This window comes from Mustela putorius, unplaced genomic scaffold, assembly GCF_011764305.1.
Source record: "Mustela putorius furo isolate JIRA1106 unplaced genomic scaffold, ASM1176430v1.1 tig00003875_pilon_pilon_pilon, whole genome shotgun sequence".
Classification (NCBI taxonomy): Eukaryota; Metazoa; Chordata; class Mammalia; order Carnivora; family Mustelidae; genus Mustela; species Mustela putorius.
The window spans coordinates 11639175-11665201 of record NW_025422026.1 but is presented as its reverse complement, the minus strand read 5'-3'; the positions used below and the strand labels follow the sequence as shown (position 1 = coordinate 11665201).

Sequence of the window (26027 nt, the reverse complement as noted above, 5' to 3'; positions counted from 1 at the left end):
CAAGGAGTGGCCTACTGCCCCCTTCACCCACCTTTTAAAAGGCCTTTACCCCTTTTACAGTAGGGCCTGGCTGAAAGGCTATTTTGATTCTCTTCCCAAAACTAAGAATAATAATAATAAATAATAAAAAGGGCAGTCTTCTTTAAAAAGAAATCCACCTTTTGGAGGAGCAGGACTTTGCCGGGAGTGCATCTCAGTTTGGTCTAGATAAAGATCCAGCCTGTTGGAAGTTTTATCAGATGGGTTGATAAATAGCTTTTGTCCCTTGGCTGCCTTGGGGGATGTGATCTCAGCTTGGAGCTGAAATTGAGAAGGGGGGCTTAGAGGCCCTTAAAACAGCACCTTCCCGCTCTTAAAGGGGCAGCGCTTATTAACTGCTGGAATTGGGGAGAGGAAAGGCAGGGCCGGCAGGACTCGCTCGCAAGGAGGCAGCTGCCAGCACCCCAGTGGTGGGGTTTTCCTTGTTGCTCATTTCTTGTCTCCATCGGAAGAACTTTATTTTAAAATCTACCCCCAACACACTGCTCCCCCCACCATTCCCCCCACCGCGGTCCCAGGAAAGCTGGTGGGTTATATAATTCACAATGCACATTCCATCACTTTTGTTTCCTAGAAGCCCATTTCATTTTTGGCTTCAAGGCTGGTAACTAAAACCTGGCAGATAGAACAGATAGCCCCAGCACCGTCATGCCGGCTGGCTCGTGTTTCTTCTAATTTGAGGCCTTGACAGCTGCATTTAGTCAAAATTGCCCACCTTACTGAAATCTGAGCTTCCAGATACACGGGGGGGCTCCGAAAACTTGCAGGCGCAAGGAATCTGGGTCAGAACACAAGTTTCTTAAGGGATGAAATGGGTCCTTTTCGCGGCACAAGACGGACAGACTATCCTCTTCTTGGACCCAATGGCAGAGAGGCTGCTCTGGACAGAAGTCGAGAAGCTGTGGGTCTGACGGAGAGCCGGGAGAGCCAGCGGTGGGGGCTGGAGAAAACCCAAAGCCCTGGCAAGTGTAAGGCGTGGAAACCCAGGGGGCCCTGCCTGCAGGGGCCTCTCCCACTGAAGACAGGTGGAATCTGGCTTGAGCAGGCTCAGGAAAGAATAGGTTTGTTCAGCGCTAGTTAGCTTGAACAGCTGCCAGGAGTAAACCCAAAGGAGTGCAAATTAAATTGGACATAGTTATGTGGGGAAAGATGCCTTAACCTCTGCAGACTGAGAGGGCATGTGTCTTTGGAGAGTGTTTACAGGGACTCGCCCAGTGCCTGTGGCCCCCTGGCATGCCTGCTGGGTTCCTGACTCAGTGGCAGCCTTCAGGACCCTCCTCCCAGCATGGCTGGCGGATCCCCAGCCTCCTGATGGGAAGGGTTCTTTGGTAGTCCTCAGGCTGCAGGGCTGTGTGCTTAGACGGTGCTGTGCCCACCGTGGTTGGGGATGGCCTAGCTGTGGGCAGGGACAGGGGTGGGGGACAGATACATAGATGCTTCTTAAACTTCTAAATCACTGTGACTTCATCAAACAGATTGCTAAGAGAACCCCGTCAAAGGGTTGTAGATATGTTGGCCTGTTTCCTATCAACTTCGGGTGGGTGAGTGTGGTCTATACTCGCACTGGAGTTCTTCAAGTCTGGTGTCTGGTCCCGCAGCCTCAGCCTCCCGCGGGAGCTGCTGGTTAGACACAGACAAGCTCTGGGCCCACGCCGGATGCACCGAAGCCCATACCCCAGGGTGGGACCCTGCAGTCTGTACCCTGCCGGGCCCTCTAGGGGGTTCTGATATACCCTCCAGTGTGAAGACTGCCCTTCTAAAAATTATTGCCTGTCTTTTCCCCTCATTCCTTTCCCTTTACTTTTGAACTGTGCCGGTTACAGAAATGTCAGTCCTCAAAGGGAAACTAAGGCCTGTGGAGACCAAGGGCCGTCTGCGGTGTCCAAGGGCATCTGTGTCAATATAGGGATGAGAAAAGTTCTCCCAGAGCCGGTGCTTGGAAATGTGCAAGCAAGTCAATTTGCTTATCACAATTTTGTTCTCCCGGTGGGACTTGGTGTCCCAAAGGGAGAGAATGATGTCTGGTGGCAGGAACCAGAGGACAGCAGAGCCAGCTAGCAGGTCGGTGTGGGACACACAGAGCCTTGGCTTCCAGGAAGGCCGGATGTAAGATCCTGTGGGCGGTTTACCTGTTAGCCCCTGACGGTGAACTGGGAATAAGGAGAGGATTTCCTTTCTTCCTTCCTTTCTTTCTTTCAAGATTTTATTTATTCATTTGACAGACAGAGATCACAAGTAGGCAGAGAGAGAGGAGGAAGCAGGCTCCCCGCTGAGCAGAGAGGCCGATGCGGGGCTCGATCCCAGGACCCTGAGATCATGACCTGAGTCGAAGGCAGAGGCTTAACCCACTGAGTCACCCAGGCGCCCCAAGGAGAGGCTTTCTGGTCTTGTGGCTGAAGAAGGGAAACCTGTCTGCAAGGTTCAAGTACTTGTAGCAATCACGGAGAAGTGGGGACAGGTGGTCCATGGGCTTGGATAAGGACGCTCTGTGCAATGGGCAGGAGGGCGTCCCAGGACCCTATGGGGGTAAGAGGACGAGGTGGGGACCAGTTTTTAGACTGGGGGTCACATGGTTCCTGCAAAAAATCCCCTCTTCGGTGAAATAGGCAAGGCCCGGCACAGAACTGGGCGGAGAACCCCAACTTTCTGTTTTGACGGAGTGGTTGACTACCATGCTATTCCCATGCTTGGCTCAATTTAACCCGCAGAAAACCGAAGGCGCGGTTTCTTCTAGAGTGACCCACACATCCTAGCATACCCCGGACTTTTCTAGTTTGAAAGCTGAACGTCTGCTGTCCTTAGAAACCCTCCCAGTCCTGGACACACCAGGGTGGTGGCTCACCTACGATTCCTCCCCTCCTGCCCCCGGGGCCAGTGCCTGGTTTGCCTCTGTTAAACTGCCCAGAATGGCTAAGTGACAAGTGTGACATGGGCCTGTCCCTTCGGTCCAGGTGCTTGGGGCTGGGTCTCCTTCCTACGCCCTGTCCTGTCTGTTCCCATTGGCTCCTCACTACAACAGCTGGCCAGCCCTAGGACCCACCCCTCCGGCCCCCCGACCCCCGTGCACACCCCCAGATGAGCTGTTCTAAAAGCCCTGCTCGGGAACTTGTGCCTCCTTGTAGCATCCAAAAGGGAGGACCCTCTGACTTCTGCCCCCCGCCCCGCCCTGAGCTTCTCCCAGGCCTTATTCCCATGGCTTCTGGCAAATCCCCAGGTCCCAGGTCACTCCTGCCCCCCAGACACACAGACACAGTCTGCCAGCACCCCACCACGCCCTCCCGGTGGGCAACCCCCAGGCCCCCCGTGCTCATGCTGCTGCCCATACTGGAATGGAAATGCCCCCTCGATCAAGTTCAGTGGGGTCTCTCAGGGTCCGTGCCATCCCTCCGGTGACCGAGACACCTGTCCTCTTGGCTGCAGACATCTGTGCTTCCTCGCAGCGTCATGGCTTCGTGGGTCTTGGGTTTTTGTCCTCTCCTAAATCACCAGTTCTTTCAGTAAGGGCAGAACGCCATTTTCTGTTTCTTCATACCCTTCTTCTTGCTGCACACCCCAAGTACAACCCATGCGGTCCTGGGAAGGGTGGGGCCCTTGGGTCTTTGGTATTTCTGTTCTATTTTCTCAAGAAACAGAGACCACGGGTTTTCTTTTATCCCCCCAGATACCCCAATCTTTTTTCTAAAATAACTTTTTTTGGTTATAAAAACAACCCTCACTTTAAAATCTAAAAACCGAAAAGGATAAGTAAGTAAATGAAAATAACCCAAATTCCAACCTCGCACAAAGATTACGCACATCCTCCGAGATATAAGAACTTGTGTTATTCTCTCCAAAGTATGATCATCTGAATGGGGAACAATAATTTTTAAACCTCTTTTCATTTATGGAGTGGTCACAAGACACCAGGAGCTCATTAAAGCTCATTAAAGCCAAATGCTTTAAATACAACACCTCCTGAGCTCACCACCCCTTCCTCATGGAATGTCATCACTCCCACTGCCCTGAAGAGGAGACAGAGGGTCAGAGAGGCTGCCTGACATTACAGAGCTAGCTAGTGACAGAGCCAAAGGGAGAACACGGACCCCTACCCTTATCCATATCCCCAGTTTTGAGTAAACAAGCCCATTAAGTTTGTTTTGTGGCATCTGAGAGTTTGTGCTATGGATCCTATAAGGCTTTAAGGAAAAATAAGGAACATAATCAGGAGCTATTCGATAGCAGAATGAAGGGAGACCACATTTTCTGCAGACCTAGCATTTTTGCCTCCTCCCAAGAGCCCTCTCTGCTCCCTATCTGTTCCCTCGCTTAGTATTTCAAAGAAGAAGATGCCACCCAGCCATAGGTCAGGAAAACGAGTTGGCAGGGCTGTCATTGTGCAGATTTTCCCAAGTCAGATTTATGTCTTTTGGGTTTTGCTTATTTATTCATTTCATGCGCCATTTCACCCAAGCAGTCGGAATACCTAGACGCCTATTAAAGTGGTCCGTCTGCACCCAGGTCCCTGCAGAAAGGAGCCCATTCTTGCTTCCCATACTGAGGAATGGCCCATGAACACAGGCTCACACATGTGTGTGCCCAGCTGGCGTGCATTTGCCCTCCCACCGCATGAGGAAGGCGGAGGAGGGAAGCCTGCCCGTGGACAGCGGTGAGGGCAAAAAAGCCACTTCAAATGAACTTGGACCTGGAGCGGGCAAGCAGATGAGCCCAGGGTTCCTGGAGGCAGAGCCAGGATGGAAAATTATCATTACGAGAGCCAGCCCCTAGACTCAGGAAACGGGGTTATACCTCAAAGCAGGAAGACCAAATTGCACACCTGAAAGCTTCATTTATGTAGGAAAAGTGATGTCTTTGCCCAAAACCGCCCTCCTTGTGGAACTCGGGGTAGCTCAATGCTATGCCCTAAGATAAGATGCTCTGGGCATGACATCTCGCTCCCCGCTCAGCCCTTGGCTGGCATGGGCCCCTCTTACCCAGAGGAACTCTAAGCCCACAGGTGCTTTTTTGAATTCCCTGTTTGCCTTTGATCAGGCTCCCCATGACCCCAGCGAAATCTGTGGGGGGAGGGTGTCCCGTTTGGCAAGCTGACGTGTGCCCTTTTCCTTGGCGTGCTTTCTTGTAGCAACTTGGCCTGCGTGGCTGAGTGGGATGAGGGGGCAGTGCCTCCTGCCTCAGCTCCGTGGGTGGCCGTGGACCTGGGTGTGCTGCTGGAGGTATCTGGTGTCTGACAGGCCGATGGTGACGCCATGATGATCCCGGGCAGGTCCTGCGGGAGAGACCCAGACGGCAGGTTCCAGGCATCTCTGAACTCAAGGAGACTCCAGGACATTGTCCAGGCCCGAGTGTGCCCCGTCCTGGCAGCAGATCCGTTCGCTGCCCTGTCCTTGAGTCCCTGCTGAAGGGACAGAAGAGAGTGCTGGCAGCTGTTGGCTGCCAAAGCGAGAGTCCCATGCTGGATGCAGGCAGGCTGCCCCCCCACCTTGGTGCTGCTCCGCACCTCCTTCAGGACCCATCACAGCTTGATGAGAGGGGAGCCTCCGTGCCTCCATGGCCCAGAGTGAGCGGGGACAGGACCAGGTCTCTGGCTTTGTGGGTGACATTTTCACAGAGGCCCGGTCAGCCCTGTTTTTTCAAGCCATTCTGTGCGGGCTCTGTCTGCTTGACCCCAAAGAAAGCCACCACCTCCTAAAAATAGTATTCTGATCATGCCGCGCACTTCCTGAACATTTTCCTGGGGCTCCCCACAATCAACCTCATCAGAGTCTGAAATCAGGCTGGGGCGGCAGGGTCCAGGCAGGAGAACAGAACCACAGTAGGGTACTTCCACGGAGGGACCTGAGTCTAGCTGATTGCTGGGTGCTTGTGGGAGCGCCTTGGGAAAGGCCACGAGGGCCCACAGAGGCACGCACGCTGCAGGAAGCATCTTGGTCCCCCTGGGGTGTGGGGGACCAAGGCAAGAGGAATTGGGGGGGGGGTAGGTCGCTGAGGAGGGTGGGGTGATACCAGCGCCCCCTTGTGGTGGAATATAACGGAGCTGGGTGACCCCTGGTCCCACACTGCTGAGGAAAGCGCTTTGGAGCTCGGTGAGGTTTGCTACCAGCAACCAACCAGTATTTCGGCTCCAGCCAACCTCTGCTGTTCCTGAGGCCAATGTACCTCCTAGACCTCTGTCCCAAGTCACCTGCCAAATCCCACTTTCCCTTCCAGACCGGGCTGAAATGCTTTTCCCCGGGAACCCTCTCCTGCCTCCATCCTAACGTCTTTACTGTGACTCAGGAGTCACATGAAACGTGTTTACTCTGCCTTCTAGAAGTTTGGGAGCTGCTTGCCCCTGAGCAGAGAAACCCAGGGACTTGCCCCGAACAGGCTGAAGCACCTGGTAGGGTCCAGAACTTGCAGCAAGTAAATGAATCTGGGCAGTTGCTGTGCTACAGCAACCCCCAACACACACACACACACCCCTATTCCCACCCGACCCCCCATGCCTTGCCCCAAGTCGGACAAAACTGACCGGATCATGGGGCTTGTATTCCAAATGAGACTTACCCCTTTAAGAGGAGGCAGGTTTTTCCCCCTCTCCCAGCTCACCCCACCCCTCCCACACAGCCACTGAAACCTGATCTAATCCCTTCGCACGCGGGTAATTTATTGGTCTATTGGGCTTTTCTTGGTGGCAAATTGCATTGTCTTTATTCCTGGGTTCTGGCCGTGGAGCGGCTCACCGCATTCCTGAGACTCGTTTCTCAGGGCGATCCTTCACACCCCCTCCGCGCACAGTGAAAATAAGTTTTATTGGACTTCTTTGTTATGCAAACAGGGCAGTAATAATCAGGCTATTATTCCGAAAGATTGGGCTTGATTAACAGTTCAAAGGAGGTCTCTGAAAGCAGCGAATGCCGCCCCGGTGCGTAAATATTTTCCTCCTGCCCGGGTGGGTACGGCGGGCCCCCCCCAGCTCCCTGCCCCCAGCTTGCTGTTTCCAAGGGGCTCTGGGTCACTATTGAAAGGGAAGGAATTAAGTCAGGCCGGCAGTGGGGCTCTCACTCCTCTCGCGGGCACGTCTCAGCCCACAAAGGAGGCAGTCTGGAGCCCACCTCCCCCCAAAAGTGAAATGTTACGTTTGCACATAGAAGCCTCCAGCAGGCCCCCCCCAACCCCCCCGAGACCTAGCAGAGCCCGGGGTTGGGGGGGGGGCTTAAAAAAGGCATCAGATCTGCTAAGATGCTTGGAGTGCGGGGTGGGGAAGATGGGGTAACCCCACAGCTGGGGGGGTCCTCCAGAGGCTGAGGATGGCGACACAAAGTGACCATTAGATAAAGCGATCTTGATGAAGTTGATGGCACAGAGGCAAGGAGTTCCGGCCCCAGTGGCACAAGTCCGGAGGCCCCAGATTCACTCTGCCCAATGACACAGAGGCTGAGATGGAAATGATGCTCAGGAGAGCTGAGTTCCCATCAGATTCTTGATCCCCTGGTTCTGCTCATATGGGCAGTCTTGGATCCAGCCAGAGGTGGCTGGGGAGCCAGAAGGGGGCCGCTTTGCCATCTGGGGGAGCCAGAAGGGGGCCGCTTTGCCGTCTGCAGGAATCAGGCAAGGAGGGGGCAGCTGCCAGCTTCTGTCACCCCGAAAGCACCAATGGCTCCTCGATCTGCAGAGCCCGGTCTCCTCTCCTTGCTTCCTTTCTTGGACATTCACATCAGGAAAAGGCCAAGCCTTGCTGCCTGGAATTAAGGTCTCCGCTTTTCTTTCTTTCTTTTTTTTTTTTTTTAAAGATACGGCACATAAAAATCAGCCCCTCTGGGGTTTCTTTGGCAGGTGACACCACAGCCAAGAGCTTTTTCTTTTGATGCTGGGCCAGGTTACATTCAGATTCCTGACCTGGGGTGGCCTCCAGCCTGTGATGTAGCGGAGTAGACATGGGGCGGCAGGATGACTCTAATGAGGGCTCGAGGGCCCCTCGGCTCTCCCCCTGGGGGGACTGTCCAGCCCTGGCATGCTCAAAGCCCTTCCATGAGACCCCCAGGAAATGATGGCTCATGCATGACCACTTCAGGCAGACCCAGGAGGGCTGCATTGCCACCTGGAGAGAAGGCAGGGGTGGGGCGAGGCGCCCTCAAGTCTGGTCCCAGCTCGTCCCTGGCCTCTTGCACACCATTCTCCCACCCTGAGCTCTAGCTCCTCCATCTGTGGTGGGAGTCCTTGGCCAGGAACCTTAAACAAGAGCTCACTGTCCATTTGGGGGTGGTCACTGTCCTGGGAACCGAGGGTTGCCCCTGGCCCTACATCAGGGACTGGGAGTGGTCAAAGAAAACCCATCTCGGTGTCAGGAATTTTAGGACCTGGATCCTTCTCAGCTGGTGTCCCCAGAAAGGTAGGGCACGTGCACTTCGAAAAGCAGAGAAAAGAGCACCCCAAAAACCTGGCGGCTGTGTGAGCCAGGCATGCTTGCGGGCAGCAGATGAAGATGATAATTCTTGCCCACCGAGTCAGAGTAGCCGTGAGGATCTGGCGTTGGAGCGGTTTGCAGTCTACACGGGCCAGGGAAGATCGGGGCGTCATTATTGTCATCATCATTTCCTTTTTGGAGAAACCTGTGTGTCCTGCAGGTGCGCCCCCACGGCGCTCCCCCACTCGTGTACATGCATGCTGCCCATGTCATGAGCACCCCCCAAAGGGCAGAGTCTCCTCTTCAGCGTCTTTGTGGCCTCTGGGATCGGCCCAGTGTGTGTGGAGGTCCCTAAAGGGAGAGCCGCTTGGGGCCTGAGAGCTGTGGTTCGTCTCCTGCTGCAGTCAGAGTATCTGGGACAAGGGGCTGTGTAATGCCACCAGGCCTCAGTCTGCCTGTCTGTTGAATAATCCTAGGGCCGTCATGGGATTAATGGAGATAGCTGTACAATGTGTGGCATACAGTAAGTACTCAGCACACATTAGCTGTGAGGTACATCTAAGTCTCGCCCCCAGATTACCATTTAAACAAACCAAGTTAACACCAAACTGATTTCCGCTGAGCTGCCTTCCCATGTTCTCAGGGTTTGCTTACATCAGCTCCACTGGTCCCTGGAGTACTGATGACGTACTGACGCATCTTCATGGCACAGAGAGCAACACTGAGCTCAGAGAGGTTAGTGGGTTTGCCCGTAGCCACACAGCACTGAGTTCCAGAGCTGGAATCAGACCACAAGCATCTGCCCTTGGAGTTACATAACTTGAAACCCTCCCCACCAGCACTGCTTCCCAAAGCGAGGTCCCCCGGCTCCCGAGAACCTCCAGCGTAGGATTGCCCAGTGACAGAACCTGTCACCAGCTGCCTTGTTGAGCCCAAATTCCCCCCGTGCTCTGTCTGGGTGGGAAAATGGCCAGGGCTCTCATTTTTCTTTGTGTCCCAGAACTCAAGGTCTGTTCCTTTACTCATTAACAAGAGCAAAGGCGAGCTTGTTGAAATTTTGCTTCAGGACCCAAAGTTTCTGATTCCGGCATCTCTCAGAAAACCTCTGGGTGGAAGAGGCATTGCGGGGTGTGTCGGACACCTGGGGGGAAGGGTCGGCATGGCAGTGGGAGAGAAGGCGGGGCCTGCAGCCAGAGGAAAAGAGCTGGGGTGGGGGGAGATGACGTGTGAAGCCAATGAGAGCTCTCTTCACGCCTCCCCCCAGCCCTCTCCCCGTCAAGTGCTGAGAGAGTCATCGCAGCCCAGGTTACCCCTTGGTGACCACAGGTCCTTTCAAGGAGAGGGGACAATGAAATACGGGGAACCAAGACTACCTGGTCTTCTGGCCCCTGGCCAAGTGAATGTCTCCAGTGATCTGGCTTCTTCAGAGGAGGAGTCAGGAGGCTGGGGAAGGGGAGGAGAGATGGGGCCAGGCTTCTAGTCCCTGAGGCTGAAAGAGAGGCATGGTCGGGTTCTGGTGGCAGCTCTCTAACTCACCCCTCCTTGCTGTGTCCTCCTATGGCCCAGTGTGAGCCCAAGCTCTGGTGTCTCTCTCTTCCTATAAGGATGCTAATCCCATCCTGGGACATCCCTCCGGAACTTGATCACCTCCCAGAGGCCCCGCCCTTCCAAGCACCATCACACTGGGGTTGGGGCTTCAACATAGGAATTGGCGGGGGATGGGGGGCACATTCAGTCCATAGCATCCTCTCTGGTGAAAGACAGTGAGTGAGGTGGTGGGCAAAGCCATCCCAGAGCCCTTGGGAAGTGTGGTGCCCGGCCAGTCATGGTCCGGGACCAATGTGGGTGGGCGGCAGGGGTGGGTGCTCCGTTCACAGAGCACTCACACTCAGCACACCCAAGTCCAGGTGGAAGAAGGGCAGAGCCCAGCTGGGGCCCTAAGGTGAGGACAAAGGAGAGGTGGGGGAGGGGACACTCTGGTCCACTGCCCTTCCTGTCCCCTCCCTGTCCCGGCCTGTGACTTCTAACTTCTTACCTTTATCCCCCTCGGAGACCTTAGCCAGGGCCCCCGTTTGTTGATCGCCCACGGGGTCCCAGGCAGAACAAGTGCCTCTTCTCATTCAACCCTTGGCCACTCTCTAAATTCATAGATAGGAAACTGAGGCAGAGCCAAGTTCCCACAACTACAGAGAGGGGACAGAGCAGGACTGTGAGCCTGACACTCTCCCTCCAGTGCCCACCACTCCGTGTGGCCAGTGTCGCCTTCACATCTCCCCAGGTCTGTCCCTAGTCCTGGGTGACAGCATCGGGAACATTCTCCAGATAACTGAGAAATGGGATGGGCAGGACTTCAGGGGAGTGAGGGGCTGGAGGAGTTCACCCCTGTGCAGACCCTGCTTGGGGTGGAAGGTCTATCTCTTTGGGGCAAGGGCAGCCCCAGGATGACCTCGGTCGCCCCTGGGGGTGGTGGGCGGAGCTGCCATCACCACTCTTGGGAGGCTCCAAAGTGGGTGGGGAGCAAGAGAAGGAGCCCCACTGAGTTGAACTGATTGATGAAAGGCCTGTTCTCCAAGGGCAGAGGGTCCGGGGGCGGTGCCCAGGACTGCTCTGGGTTGGCAGCTGCATCCCTGCTGGGCTTGCCCCTTGGGAGAGGGGCCTCCTCCCTTTGCCCCCTCTGCAGCCCCTCCCACTCCAAAGGAAATGCCCCGTGCACACACTCCAGACTGGCCAGGCTCCAGGAGGTTCTAACTTGGCCCTTTTGGGACTGTTGAAAAGAAAACGGCCCAACTCTAAAGAGTGCACCAGCAGCACGGGCCTCCCTGGGGAGCCTGGCTGAAGTGCAGTCTCCAGCCCAGTGAGGCCTGAGGACTCTGCCCAGGCAGCTAGTGTGCACGTTTGAAGTGGACGTTTGAAGAGCGCTGCTCTGAACAGAGGATTAAGTGCTGGCAGATCCCCGCTGATGACCCCAGAGCATGGGAGGGACCCACTTTTGTGGCACCTCTGGAGGATTTCAGTCACGAGCCCCAGACATCCTGGAGAGTTCTACCTCAGAGACACTGCTCTGAGCCATTTTCAAGGCAGGAAAGACATCAGACTCTTATCACCACCTGTGGAGTCGCCCAGGGGTGGGGATAGAGCCACAAATGGGGGTCAGGAGTGAGACACTTCGCATACCCCACATTGCGTGCAGGCTGGTCCTGCCCGAGGCCCGTTCTCGCCCCCTGCCTTTGAGCCACCCTGCAAAGCAGGCCCTGGGAACTAACTGGTCTACAGCGGGCACGGCCACAGAGCACCTGGGGACCACAGGCCTCCCAGCTGGTGGGAGAATCCGCAGGAGGGGTCTACAAGGAGAGGCTGGAGGTCACTGGTGGTAAAGTGCACCCTTGAAGGGCCAGCTGGGCTCAGTGGCTGGCGGGGCGGAGTCGATGCTCAATGTGCTAATTGCCAGGGAACTGCTCTGGGCGTGGGCTCTTGGGCCCGAGAGGCCAGATGCAAACCCTGCTGCAGCTCCTTCCCAGAGACCTGGGGCCAGAGAAGCCCGCAGGTGAGCCTGGTTGTGCCCCGCAGGGAGGCGAGCAGGGCCAAGGGGCCTGACCCTGGAGCCACAGGGGGAGCTGGAGACAGAGACCAGCAGCCACAGGGAGAGCTGGAGACAGAGACCAGCCAGAGACAGAGTCTGGTAGCTCCGACGTGGCTCTCTGCTGTCCCCAGTCCGCTTTGGCTGAGCTGAGGCCAACAGAGCTCCTGCTTTGGGGTTGTGCCATCTGGTTGTAAGGGACAGGTGGTGGCCCTTCTCCCCTCCGGGCACGCTGAGCACCAGAGGGGGACCCGAACCTGGTGGGCGGTGTGGGCGCGGCCCAGGTGGCCACCACTCAGCACAGGCTGTGTCCTCTTTAGATCGTTTCCTCTGACATCCCGATCTCCATGGTTCTGAGAAAGCAGCAACACAGGTCAGCACATCCTGCACCTGGCACTGGTGAGGCTGCCTGAGGGGACCGTGCATGGGGGCTGCCAACCATAGGCGGAGAGGTGGTGGCCCCCACAGCCAGTGTCTTTGTACCATGTTCCTCTGCACGGCAAGCCCTCCACTCACCCTTACCCCCTCTCCTCACCTCACCTTAGCCCTTTTGCAACGTCGGTTGGGCCTTGGGTGTCTTCTCTAGGTTTAGTTAAATATGAAGACGGCAGGGCCAGAGAATCATCTAGCTGCGTTTCAAGGGACCCCTGCCCCAGGAGCACACATCTGTGGGAAGAAGACCACTGGGGGGCAGGGAGGGTGGGGGGTCCCAACGAGTGCCTTTCCCCTGTTCACCCCAAATGCCTCTTCTTGGCAATTACCCCCTCTTATTAACCAAATCCCCTGGAGTCAGCACGGTTCTTCTACTTAAAATAAAGCTGTGAAAATGGAAAAATCTATAGCTCTCATATCAAATTTGCTTTATTTTTCCTAAGGCACATTTAAGTAAATACGTAACTTCTCAAAAGAAAAAATGTCCACCCAGACTCCACCAGAAACACCCTTGTTTGCCAGCAGTGGTGACAAACACAGGTGAAGTTAGGAGAGGAGCCTGAATTTTAGGACAAGCGCGGGCTCCCCCGTGCCCAGGTGTGTGACCTGGGCCCGTCAGCTTCAGCTCCACACAGGTGTCTGCAGAGGGAACAGATCTCTAAGAGGCCATCCGGAGCAGCTGCTCAGATGTTCCTTAGCCTGCCCTTACCTATTACTGCCCCTGGCTTTATTGGCAACTTGATTTTGAGAAGCAAACTGACTTTCCGAGGGTTCACAATCCAGGCTGGGAACGAATGCCCCATCCTCCTGTTGATCACTCCAGCGCTGGGCTGCAACCCAGGCTGGTCTGCCAGTCCCTTTGCTCCTGGAGCCTGTGGAGAGCCTTCCTTTCTGCTACCCGTCTGCATGCCTGGCTGCCGAAGTTACTAGGGACCGTGCAAAAGAATCTGGGAAGCCAGGAAGGCAGGCTCCATGTGTCCAGGTACAAGATTCAGGTGTGTTCAAGGCACAGTTTTCAGGCATAGCCATTTGTAGCTAATTGTCAGGTCTCAAAGATTGTGGGTGACTTAAAAAAAAAAAAAAAAGAAAAATTAAGGCAGATCCAAGGTGATGGCTCTCAGTTGCTTCCCAGCATACTCTCCTGAGCAGGACAGAGGAGGGAGGGAAGGAGAGATGGCGACCAAGAGGGAAGCCGGCCGTGCTCGGCAGACAAGGAGACAGGACCCAGGCATCCCCCTGTGACCAAAGCTCCTTGAGGAATCCTACTAGCCAGCTGTCACTGACCTGCTCTAGTCAGTGCTTCTCTTGGTCCTTTACTACGTTGACCAACCCCACAAAGCCTATACTACTATGCCTCATTTTCTAGGTAATCTAATGAGGCACAGAGAAGTCTAAGGATTTGCATAAGGTCACACAGCAGAGCCCAGGACACACAGTGGGGCTTAATTCCCAGCCGCATTTCTGTTGAGGATGGCAAAATGCTTGGGGGTAGCTGTGACAATGTTAGCAGACCTCAGAGGCCCAAGAGTGGCTTGTCGGCTCCCACAGCCGGGCTGCCCAGAAACCCTGACCCCTCCGCTTTACCTGCTGGGGATTGTGGGAGGAGCCTGCATGGTCCTTGCAGCAGGTGGCTGGCGCATGCCTGGCCTCTTGGGGTCACCCCAGGCGGAAGGAAGGCAGGTTGGGCACCGCACGTCCACCTGCAGGCACTATTTACTAGCCCGGCGCGAAGGTGACCGGGGTGGGGCCGTCGGGGTGGAGATGCTCTCGGGCCACTAGCCGGGCGCGAAGGTGACCGGGGTGGGGCCGTCGGGGTGGAGATGCTCTCGGGCCACGTGCCAGCGGCGCTGGTCCCCAGGGGCAAGGAGACCAGAGCCCGCCGGCTGGCCTTGACGGCGTGTCCCTTCCTTTCCCCCACAGCCACGTCCCCGTGCAAGATCCTCAAGTGCAACTCCGAGTTCTGGAGCGCCACCGCCGGCAGCCACTCCCCGGCCTCGGACGACGCCCCAGAGTTCTGCGCGGCGCTGCGCACCTACGCCCTGTGCACGCGGCGCACGGCCCGCACCTGCCGGGGCGACCTGGCCTACCACTCGGCCGTCCATGGCATAGAGGACCTCATGAGCCAGTACAACTGCTCCAAGGATGGTCCCACGTCGCAGCCGCGCCTGCGCACCCTCCCGCCTCTGGGCGACAGCCAGGAGCGCTCCGACAGCCCCGAGGTCTGCCACTACGAGAAGAGCTTCCACAAGCACTCGGCGGCCCCCAACTACACGCACTGCGGCCTCTTCGGGGACCCGCACCTCAGGACTTTCACAGACCGCTTCCAGACCTGCAAAGTGCAGGGTGCCTGGCCGCTCATCGACAATAATTACCTGAACGTGCAGGTCACCAACACACCTGTGCTGCCCGGCTCGGCAGCCACCGCCACCAGCAAGGTAAGGGCGAGGCTGAGGCTCGCGCGGCCCTGCTGTCCCCAGCGCCCAGACCCAGACACCGCCTGCAACCCCTCCCCCTCCGTGTTCTTATTTCCAGCCAATGGGCTGGTTATTTACAAAGGAATGTTCTAGATGGTCTTTGTCAGGAGACAAACCCTCCGGGAACCACCTCTTCACATTGTGGGGAGCGTGAGCATTCTCAGACTGCGGGTGCTGCCCATTGGGGGTTTGTGAAATCCCTTTTGCCGGGTCAGAACCCAGCGGTCACTTTTTTTTTTTTTTTTAATTGGGCAGCACAGGAAGGCGGGCCCAACCAGACACCGCTAGGAAAGGCAGGTTGCCCATGTGTCGCACCTGGGAAGGGTACATGCCTCAGGAAGCTTAGTTCTGGTTGTGTGTGTGCCCGTGTGTGTGCTTGGGTACCTGGGCCAGTGCCGGGTCCAGGGGTGAGGGGGATTTCTTACTGGGGTTCTTGTCCACAAATTTTAGAAACACTCGCCAGAGCACTCTGTTTCAAGCTTTGGGAATATTCTTTTCTTGCCCCCAGATTGTGCTTTGTTAGAACTCAGGTATTAAATCCCAGTTAGACAGAATCCTCTTTACAGGTGTGTCTCTATCATTGCCCTCGGTCGGGGCAACTCCGTCCCCCTCCCAGGACACACGAACCCAGGGCCCCGGAGGTGAGGGTGATCCTGCCCGTGGGTTCTCACGTGACTGCATGTTGACAAACTGAACAGATCTTAGAAGATAGTGATTCGAGGCCCCTCTCCCGGCGGGTATGGCACCAGATCTCTGGGTGCGGTCAGGCGTGCTCTGTGTGTGTGTGTGTGTGTGTGTACACGCATGCGTGTTTTTAAAGCCCCCAGTGATTCTGGCCCGTGGAGGGGGTCAGGAACCAGGGCTCTAGGATGCTGATGGGGTCAGCAGGGCTGCATGGTACCCCCCTGCCCTTCCTTTGCCCCGTGCCTACCCAGAGAGGCTGCAGGCCCAAGGCTGACCGGCTGTGGTGTCCGGGAACACCCGGAGATGGAACAAGTGAGGATAGAGAAGCAGCTTCCCGAGCATGCCAGGGGCCACCCAGGCAGCTTTTCCCTCCTCCCTCGGGCCAGCCCTGCCTGGCTGGAGCAGCAACCTTGGACACATCCCCAAAGTGGGATGTACCTCTCCACCCCAAGTGCACCGGGCTGGGAACGCTGAGCTAGCATTTGACCTGGGCCAGGTGGCTGTGCCGAGGGGCATGTTGCCATTTGCCGTGAGACACAGTCCTCATCCGGAGCCCCAGAGGCCGCGGAGAGCTGGTCATCTTCTGACCCCAGAAGGCCTCTGTCTCTGGGTGGCAGGTCTCAGGTCCTGCTCACAGGGCCACAGCCAGAGGCAGCCACAGATGTGGCCCACGGCCCAGGCACTTGGACACCCCCATCTTCTCCCTCCCCTACCTGCTTCCAGGAAAGGCTCCTTTGACCCCCTAACCAGACCTCAGACCTCAGCCATCAAAGGGCGCAGCCTCATGACTAGGGGGCTGGTGGACTCTGAGCATGCAGGGGATGGGGACCTGTGGGCCGCCTCGGGGCCTGGCCCACCAGAGCCCCTGGGGGGTTCCGGACTGGCAGAGCCTCTGTTTTCCTAGGAAAAGCACGTTGCAAGGCAGCACGTTGGGCAGCGCCCGGCTGGTCCACAAAGGGCGTTTCTGTTCCTTCCTGCCCCCCACGCCCCACAGGAGGACAGCGAGGTGACCTGCAGCCAGGAAAATACCCGCCATCTCCCTCTGCCCTGGTGGCCGCCACATGCCTCCAGAGGGTCTGTTTCTGGGCCCAGCTGCAGGATAAGAAACAAGTGGTTCTTTGCCCCACAGACACCCCAGCAGGCCCTTGGCACCAGGCCGTGAAGCCTAGTAGACGGCAGAATCACGGCCAACACTCTCTCCACCCTGGCCGCCCTCCGCAGAATGGGGGGGGGGGGTGTTGTTGCATCAGGGACCCAGCCCCCTTCCCTGGGGCCCCTCCATCTACCCACCTCCCTCCTTCCCCAGAGCCAACATAAATGTACGCCGGGAGCCTGAGGCTGCAGCTTCTAAATCCAGCAGCAGACTGCGGGAGGGGCTCCCGCCTCCCTGTCCCACCCCGGGCCGGGGCACACAGGGGAGTCTGAGGGTATGAGAGCGACGTGGACCTCAGAAGCCCGCCCCTCCTAACCCAGGCCGGTGTGAGCACCAGATGTGATGACAGAGCCCAGCGCCGATCTGGGAGGGATGGTGGTTTGTGACCCGCGAGGCTGGGCTGCAACCTCCACTGACGAGGGGTAGGGGGACGGTGACCGTGGGAACAAGAGCTTTTAGGCCACATCCCATCGGGTCCCGCAGGCCGGGGTGATGTGCCCGGGCTTAGAACCCCTGCGTACCTCCCTCAGCTCTTCCCTGGCGTACCCCGGGAGCCCAGCAGTGCTGTCCCCAAACCACCTGGATTAATGATCTAGTGACTTGACTATCCAGTCTGCACCAGGCGCCCAGGGATCGGGCAGCAGTGCCCAATCAGGGGTGGGAGCTCCCTCTTCCAATGCCAGCATGGGGGCTCCGGAGAGCATGGGGATCCCCCGCAGAGCTTGACGGACCCTGCCGCTTTCTGCTGTGACCTCGGTCCGCTCAGTCTTCCCAGCAGGCGCAGAGCCCTGCGGCCTTCTGTTCCCTCCTCACCAGCCAGGAGGGAGCACAAGGCTTGTCCCCCCATCCCCACCCCCAGAGACCCAGCTGGGACAGGGTCCGCGTGTGTGGCCACGTCAGTGGCAGGCCCCCCCAGGCAGACCGGGTTACACCAGCAGCTGCTTTCCAGTGCCCTTGGCCAGCCCGCACCTGTTCCCGTAGGCCTCTGCGCTCAGGTGCACTGGTTTTGTTCGTTCGTTGATTCCGCAGACGTTTACGAAACATCTCGGAGCCAGCCTCCGTGCCTCATGCTTCTACCACCTGGCCGGTCCCGGGATGATCGTGGAGGACCAAAGCAGGCCGAGGGGTGCTTGTGGTGGAGGCAGGACGCTCTGCCCTGAGCCCTGTGGAGGGCCTCCTCCAAGTCCTTTGCAGAGCTTGGCTCGGGAGAACAGGAGCGGGAAGCTGGGGAGCGTCAGGGCATGGGAGGGCAGCAGAGCCTGGCAGAGCGTGGGAGGGCCGCCTGGAGCCTCAGTGGCAGCATGAGAAGCCAAGGGGCTGTTATCTCGGAGGGGTATTTGTGCCTCCCCCCAGGAGCCCTCTGCCAACCTCTTCTGCCCACTTGAACCTACATGCCCCCTGCCCTTCCCTCTGCCCCAGGGCCTTTGGCTCATTTCCCAGGATCCTGGCATCATCCAGCCCGACCCGACCCTCTGTTCTCATAGGCGATCCAGATGTTGTTTTCCAGCCCAAACTCATGTTTTAGCCGGCTTCCTGCCGCCCTGAGCTCAGCCCCCAGCTCCACCGCCCGCCCTCCAGCTGCGCCCGGAGCAGCCCATGGTACAGATGAGAAGACTGAGCCACTGGGAGGAGAGGAACTCACGCGCCTGCCTTCCCCTGCCCCCTTGCCCGTGCTGGTTCTGCCCTGAACGTACCATCTGTCCCACCACCTAACTCAGCCCCCCGGTCCAGCAACGCTCCTGGACTGTGAGCTCCTTGAGGACAAGGCTCTTGGACTCCTCGGCCCCCGTGTGTGGATACGGTCCCTAGCGCCGGGCCTGGTGTGGTGGAGGGGCCTTGGGTGCCCCTGGGAAGGGGGGAGCGGCAGAGGCAGGAGTGGCAGCCGCACCCGTGGCCGAGCTGGCAGCGAGCCGCCTGGCTTTCGACAGGCCCCTTCATGCTGTTACTTGTGGTTGAGTCCCTGGCACTGGTGCCAAGAAGAGTCTAGCAGGCTGTCAGCCTTCCAGGAGCCTGTCTCCACGAGAGATGACGGTTAGAGGGAAACCAGCCTTTCCTGTTCCAGGAGACTGATGGCACTTGGAAACCAGCAGCACACCCCCCCCCCGCCCCTCTGCTCCCCAGCACACCGGGCAGGGACACCGGAGCCCCTGGTCGCTCACCCCCTCCCCAGTGTCAGGACCACCCACTGCCCAGACCACCCTGGCTCTACCTCCCGGCCCCCCACAGGCAGCCTCCGTCTACATTGGGGCGGGCGCCATGGGACGTGGGACAGAATGGAGGTGGAGCTATGAAGTGGCCATTTTTGTCGGCCAGGGATGGTGGGGGAGCGGCAAGTTCCTGGGGTCCGACAAGTAGGGCTCCAAGTGGGATGCAGGGGCCGCAGCCACCTGTGACATCCCACAGCAAATCGGGGTGCCCTGTTTCCTTGGGACCGGGCAGTGGCCTTGCAGGGGGAGGATAAGGAAATCGAGTCTGGTGCCCAAAGGGCGGTGCCCACCCCAGACCTGGACTCTGGCAGGCCCCCCAGCCTCCAGCTACAGAGCTGCTCCTCGTGTCCCCTGCAGACAGCAGAATGTGCCTCCATCCGTCCTGACCATCCACCGGGCCCCAACAGGCACAGCGCCAGGGGCCCCAAGACTTCCAGGGACCCATGAGAAAGCTTTCATTTGTTTTCACGTCAGAAGGAAAAATCAGCATCATCTAACCTCAACTGTATTCGTCCGGACACGAGTGCAGTCACAAAATGTAATTTTAGTTTAGTTTTTTTTTTTTTTTTTAAAGATTTTATTTATTTATTTGGCAGGCAGAGATCACAAGCAGGCAGAGAGGCAGGCAGATAGAGAGGGGGGGAAAGCAGGCTCCCCACTGAGCAGAGAGCACGATGCAGGACTCGATCCCAGGACCCTGGGATCATGACCTGAGCGGAAAGCAGAGACTTAACTCACTGAACCACCCAGGCGCCACAGTAATTTCAGTATTTTTGATGGAGAAGGGGGCCCACAGAGGCCCAAGGGTTTGAAGTCCCCATCATTTCCCGACTGCAGCCTGGCTCTTGCCCTCAGCTTTCTGAGTATCAGCGTGAGAAGGGGGAGTTTCTCTCTGAGGCTCCAGGCCCCTCATGCACTCCCGGCTGGGTCACCCCTACGCTTCACCAGTGTGAGCAGTGACGAGACAGCCCGACAACTCCAGCCGGGCCCTCGCTACCCTGTGGGATGGCCCAGCCTAGAACTTCAACTCTGCTCCCGAGGCCCCAGACTGAGACTGCGCCCTGCCTGCTTCCCCCTGGGCTGCCTGGCTTGTGGCCCGGCCCCAGATCGCACCCTGGGTCCCTGCCTTTCCGAACCCTGGGCCTGAGCTGGGGTCCTTCACGTTTCTCCTGCCTCCCCTTGCCTGTAGGACCTGCTCGTGGTTTCTAGCACACCCGGGCCCTTGTACTTGTCATACCCCCACTGTTTGGCCAGAAACTCCCTTAGGGCTTCGTGCAACTGGCCCTCTACTCCCAGGGCCGTCCTTGGTGTCCCCCTGCCACTGCCACATCGCCCAGGGTGCCCAGGCACAAAATTCAACCACAGCCAGGACATCAGGGCCCCCTCAGTCTGCAGACCATCTGAGGACGTATGGTACCAAAAGGCCTGGGTGCCCTCTTGCTCCATGACCCGGCCTCCCTCCCTGGCCATGGGCTGGAGTTCAGGTCACAGCTGCCCTTGATTCGGGGGGCAGTGGCCTTCAAGCCACCAGGGGCAAGAAGCTGGCACCTAGGAACAGGAACGAAGGAGCGGTGGTCCTCTCTCTCCCGGATCTGATTCCTGTCCCCAGCCCATGCAATCATCCTAGTTAGGATTAGAGGGAAAGTGCAGCCTGGCCCTACCTCCAGGATGAAAGGGGAAATGCTCATTTCCCCAGGCTGTTTGTCTCCAGCCTTCTCCCAGGCCTCCTACCCTGGGGGCTTGTGGCCAGAAAGAGCCCAGGGGTTGGAAACCAATTGACTAAACTCTGCTCTACCTCTTGCTGGTGGCTGTGCAACCTTGGGCAAGTCACTTGACCTCTCTGAGGGTGACTTTTCTCCGCTATAAATGGGAGGTCATGTCATCCTTCCCAGCAGTGCCCCACAGGACTAGGAGAAGCAGCACCTGTGCCTGCGTCTGTGGTCGTCAGGAAGACCCTTCCCCATGGAACCTCCCCACCAGCTGCTTCTGCTGTGGCAGCTCAGCCCAGCCCCGCAGCCCCGGCTGCAAGTACCAGCAGACACGGGCCTCCCTGCTCCTGCCCTGGCCAGAGCTGCATGCTCATTCTCGAGCCCCCCATCTTCCTTTCCCTGACTGTCGCCCTCCTCCTCTCTTTCTTGCCCCTGCTCAGGTCCAAGGCCTGGCTGGGTGACCCCTCAGGGCAGCCCTGCCACCGTGGCCTCTGCCGGCCTCTGCCTGCCCGTTCTTTCCCTGAGCATGAATCTGTCCCCTTCCACCTGCTGTGATGTTCAGCCAGCGGCTCACAGCCCTTTTGAAGGCATTTGGTGGGAGGTCCACTGGCGGCTTGAGAGGTCGTGTGAGATGGTTGTGGACCGTATTAGTTTCTTGTTGCTGCTATAACAAATACCACAAACTCAGGGTTTCCCACAAGCAGAGATGTATTCTCTTATAGCGCTGGAGACAAGAAGTCTGGAGTGCATCTTCAAGGGCTAACATAATGGTATTAGGAGGGTCGGTCCTTCCAGAGGATTCCAGGAGAAATCGGTTTGGTGTCTCTTCCAGACTCGGGTGGTTGCCAACATCTCTGGCCTGTGGTCACCCACCTCCAGTCTCTGCCTCTCTGGAAAGAGCCTTCCCCCTCTTCGATGGTCCCATCTCCCTCTGCCTCCATGTTAAGAGCACACCTGTAGCTCTATTTAGGGTTTACCCCAGCCAATCCAGGATAACTTCTCCATCTTGGTGCCCTTAACCCAATCACATCTGCGAAGTCTCTTTTGCATAGCCGGTAACTGGTTCCAGGAATTAGGGCTTGATATCTTGGGAGCTATTACTCAGCGTACTACAATAGATAATGAAGTTTTATTTTTAATTAGCTGTGCTTTTCTTTTTATGGTGCACCTCTATATATAGTAAATGAGCTGGTTTTCTATTTAGGGTAGTGATCTAAAGTTCCGATTCTAAGTCAGGTTGTTGGGGTTTTTTAAAATAAAACAAGTTGGTTGTTTTGTTTTGACTAAGTTTTTAGTTTCAGTATGGTTCACATACAACATATGATTCCATACATGACTCAGGGCTCACCAGGGTAAGTGTGTCTTCATCCCCTTCACCTGTTCCCCCCGAACCCCCTCCCGCCTCCATCCGAGAGCCATCAGTCTGTCCCCTATCATTAAGACTCTGTCTCTTGGTTTGTCTCTCTCTCCTTTTTTCCTCTTTATCCTAGAGTAAAACAAGTTGTTTTTAAGAAGAATATTAAGTGCATAATAATGCAGGTGGTACCAGGGTGACCCAAATGGGGAAGGAAGGGAGGGTGTGGGGCACAGAGGGGGCTGCTCCTGTCTGCAGCATCGCCAGCATGGGCTGGGCCTCCCGCCCCTCCGCTGTCTTGGCACCGCTGACCACCTGTCTCCCTGTCCTTCCCTCTCTACCTCCACTAGCTCACTATCATCTTCAAGAACTTCCAGGAGTGTGTGGACCAGAAGGTGTACCAGGCAGAGATGGACGAGCTCCCCGCCGCCTTCGCCGACGGCTCCAAGAACGGCGGGGACAAGCACGGGGCCAACAGCCTGAAGATCACGGAGAAGGTATCGGGCCAGCATGTGGAGATTCAGGCCAAGTACATCGGCACCACCATCGTGGTGCGCCAGGTGGGCCGCTACCTGACTTTCGCAGTCCGCATGCCCGAGGAGGTGGTCAACGCCGTGGAGGACAGGGACAGTCAGGGCCTCTACCTCTGCCTGCGGGGCTGCCCCCTCAACCAGCAGATCGACTTCCAGGCCTTCGGCGCCAATGCCGAGGGCCCCGGCCCCCGCAGGCCGGCGGCCGCCAGCCCAGCCCCCGCGGCTCCAGACACCTTCCCGTACGAGACGGCCGTGGCCAAGTGCAAGGAGAAGCTGCCCGTGGAGGACCTCTACTACCAGGCCTGCGTCTTTGACCTGCTCACCACGGGCGACGTGAACTTCACGCTGGCCGCCTACTATGCCCTGGAGGACGTCAAGATGCTGCACTCCAACAAGGACAGGCTGCACCTGTACCAGAGGACTCGGGAGCCACCGGGCCAGGCGGCAGCTGCGGGGCTGCCCCCCGCCCCCCGGCCCCTCCTGGGCGGCCTGCTGCTCCTTGCCCTGCTCCCCGCCTTCCTGGAGGCCGTGGCCATGTAGGGCAGAGAGGGGCCGCTGCCTATCCCTGAGCCGGGGAGGGAGCGGCTGCAGGAGGGCTGGGGCTGTTGTGAGGGGGGGAGGGCGGGGAGGTGGAGACCCCGCAGGGTCTGCAGGGGTCAGGAGCGGAGGCAGCCGCTGGCCGGCGGGCTGGAGACGGTTACCTCAGAGCTCCCCGGCTGTCTGTGGGAGCGGCCTCCCCCCACGGCCCGCGCCCTCCATCAGGGGCCCTGAGAGGTCCTGGTGACTGGTGCTGTGATGTTTGTGACAGTTGAGCTGTGTGAGAGAGGGAGCCACTCCCCTCCACCCGCCCCGCAGTGTGAATGTGCAAAACAGAGCCCCTCAGGCCGAAGCCCCCCACCCAGGCCCCGCCAGAGACACTGGGATTGATCAGAGTTGAGCTCCTCCCCCTCCACCCCTGCAATGCACTGAAACAGGCCCAGCTGACTGCTGCCCTCGCCCGCCACACGCACACACACTCACACGAGCACACTCGCACACACTAAGCTGAGGGGCTGGGGCATCAGCGAGGCTGGACCCCCTCCCCCCACCAGGCGGGGTCTCCTTTCCCTTTGGGCCTTAGGACGACTGGGGCTGGTGGGGGGCTGCTCGGCATCTTTAGCAAACCTTCATCCTTGACCCCAAGGTTGTGCCCACCTGGTGCCTTCCGGCCCGTGGCCTGCCTGTGAGCCGAAGGGAGACTCCGGCCAGTTAGCAGGCCTCTGCCCCAGAGCCCACAGCTAGGGCGGCAAGTGCTGTCTCCTGAGGTCTGTGCGACGCCACTCACGGGCTCCAACGCTCTGTTCTGGCTCCTTCCCTCCCCGCCCCCAACTCCCCCCTGTGCTTAGGAGGTCACGTCCTCATGTCTAAATGTCTGAATAGAAGTACCCCTTGGTTTCTGTCCCCTTCTCCCCAGCAGATGGCAAGAGTCCCTGGGCAGGGGGAGCTTGGGCCACCGGGCGGGGGCAGGAGGCACACACGGACAGGGCCAGCTGGCCTGCCCTGATCCTCTTCGTCCTCCTCCCCTGCCCCCCAGAACCCCACTCCCCACCCGTCCCCCCACATCTGCAGGCCGGGGAGAGGAGCAGGGTCCGCAAGCTTCTCAGCCCCGAGCATCACGGGCTGGTCTCGTTCCTCTAGTCCCCTCCCTTAAGCCCGTGGCCACACAGCCAGGAGAGGCCTGCCGCCACCGAGAGCCCTGGCGCCCACCTACTGTGAGCCCAGCTGCCCATCCGAGGAGCCCCAAACCAGTCCCGCCCCTGCTGCTGTTCCAGAGAGCCCAGGGACCCACGCCGGGCTAGGCTCCACTCCCAGAAAGGGGCAGGAGGGCGGTTGCCACAGCCCCGCACTGCCCTGGCCCTTCAGTCTCGGGGCAGCCCTTCTGCTGTTCCCCAGGGACCTCTCATACACTGGCCCAGGAGGCTCCCCGCCTCCCCTCCAAGAGGTCCCCTCTCGCTGCCCAACGCCAGGGCAGGCAGGTGGGAGGCCCGGCCCCGGCCGCCCTGCTGGTTTTTAGATGGTCCCTATGTTGGAAGTAAAAAGTGAAGCACTTTATTTTGGTTGTGTTTGATCGCGTTCTGCTAGGAAGTGGGGACCCCTCACTGCGTCCTTGTGTCTGCGACCTGTGTAGAGTGTCACCGCATGTATATATTGTAAATTATTTATTAACGGCTAAATGCAAGTAAAGTTTGGGTTTTTTTTGTTTTGTTATTTTCTTTTGGAACCCGTGTTGGAATTCGCTTTCTGAACAGGCTGGCTCCGTTGGGGGGCGGGGGGGAGGCCCACGTGTGCGCACGCGTGAAGGGGAGTGGCAGGTGTTTGTGGAGGGTGAAGCCATTTAACACAAGCTCCCTACTTCTCTTAAAATGACTTTTTCTCCTTCTGGGGCTTGAGGGCTCCAAGTGTTCTTGCCCCCGGGAGGCTGGAACAGTTTCGGGGACAGATGATAGCCACATGGTGGTGCAACAGGAAGGGGGTAGGGGCACGAGGTTGGGTGGGCTGCCTTCAGACTCAGGATGGGGCCATGTTGGCCGTCCCCGTCAACGTAGGAGCCCTAGAGCTGGGACGGTGGCTGCCACCCTCCCCTGCTGACGCAGCCCAGGGCCAGAGCGATGGCTCAGTAGAGGGGACAGAGACTTGCTTGGGGACAGGTTTCCTGCTAGCTATCATCTCATTTCGCCTCTTAAAACCAGGCAGTGAATCAGGAACACATTCATGCCCGTTTTTCAGACAAACAGAGGCTCAGAAAGATGAATTGATTTTGCCTATGGTCCTTAGGGCAGGGCCAAGATTGTACACCTGGTCCGTTTGGCCCTGTCTGGGTCTGCTTTTATTTTGTTTTGTTTTTTAAGATTTTACTTATTTTATTTGACAGACAGAGATCACAAGCAGGCAGAGAGGCAGGCAGAGAGAGAGAGGAGGAAGCAGGCTCCCCGCTGAGCAAAGAGCCCGATGCGGGGCTCGATCCCAGGACCCTGGGATCACGACCCGAAGGCAGAGGCCTTAACCCACCGAGCCACCCAGGCGGGCCTGCTTTTAATACCAAATGTCAAAAGGGGGAGTGGCAGCAACGGTAAGCCAGGCCATATCCCAGGGTTCTCCCCTTTCCTAGCCCTGTGACCTTGAACAAGTTACTTAACCTCTCTGAGCCTCTGATTCCTCCTCTGTAAGGTGGGAAGTGCCTATCCTATAGGATGTATGGGAGATTCGGCAAATGAACTTACTCCTGTAAGGACTTAGGACAGCGCCCGGAGCACAGGGAGTGTACCAGGGCTGAGTGGGTGGGGGTCACGCAGACCCCAGGAGCTTGGGAAAGGGTAAGCCGAAAGGCTAGCGAGGGGAGGAATCTGGAGAGTGAGCGTGTAACCAGTCCAAGCTGAAGGAGAAGGTCAAGGGCAGGAAGGGAGAACGTTCTAGAACCCAGCTCTCACACAGGCTCCCAGAGG

General features: G+C 57.8%; 1 protein-coding gene across 1 annotated transcript in view; it reads left to right on the top strand.

Moving 5' to 3' along the window:
- The window catches only part of RGMA (repulsive guidance molecule BMP co-receptor a), a 44775-nt gene extending 19983 nt beyond the window's left edge, over window positions 1-24792 (top strand). The window contains exons 3-4 of the mRNA XM_004774147.3: window positions 14352-14866; window positions 22363-24792. Of these exons, the coding sequence (XP_004774204.1) occupies window positions 14352-14866; window positions 22363-23085 (1238 nt within the window). The 3' untranslated portion in view covers window positions 23086-24792. The remainder of the gene's footprint in view (window positions 1-14351; window positions 14867-22362) is intronic.
- Window positions 24793-26027: the final 1235 nt, after the last annotated feature.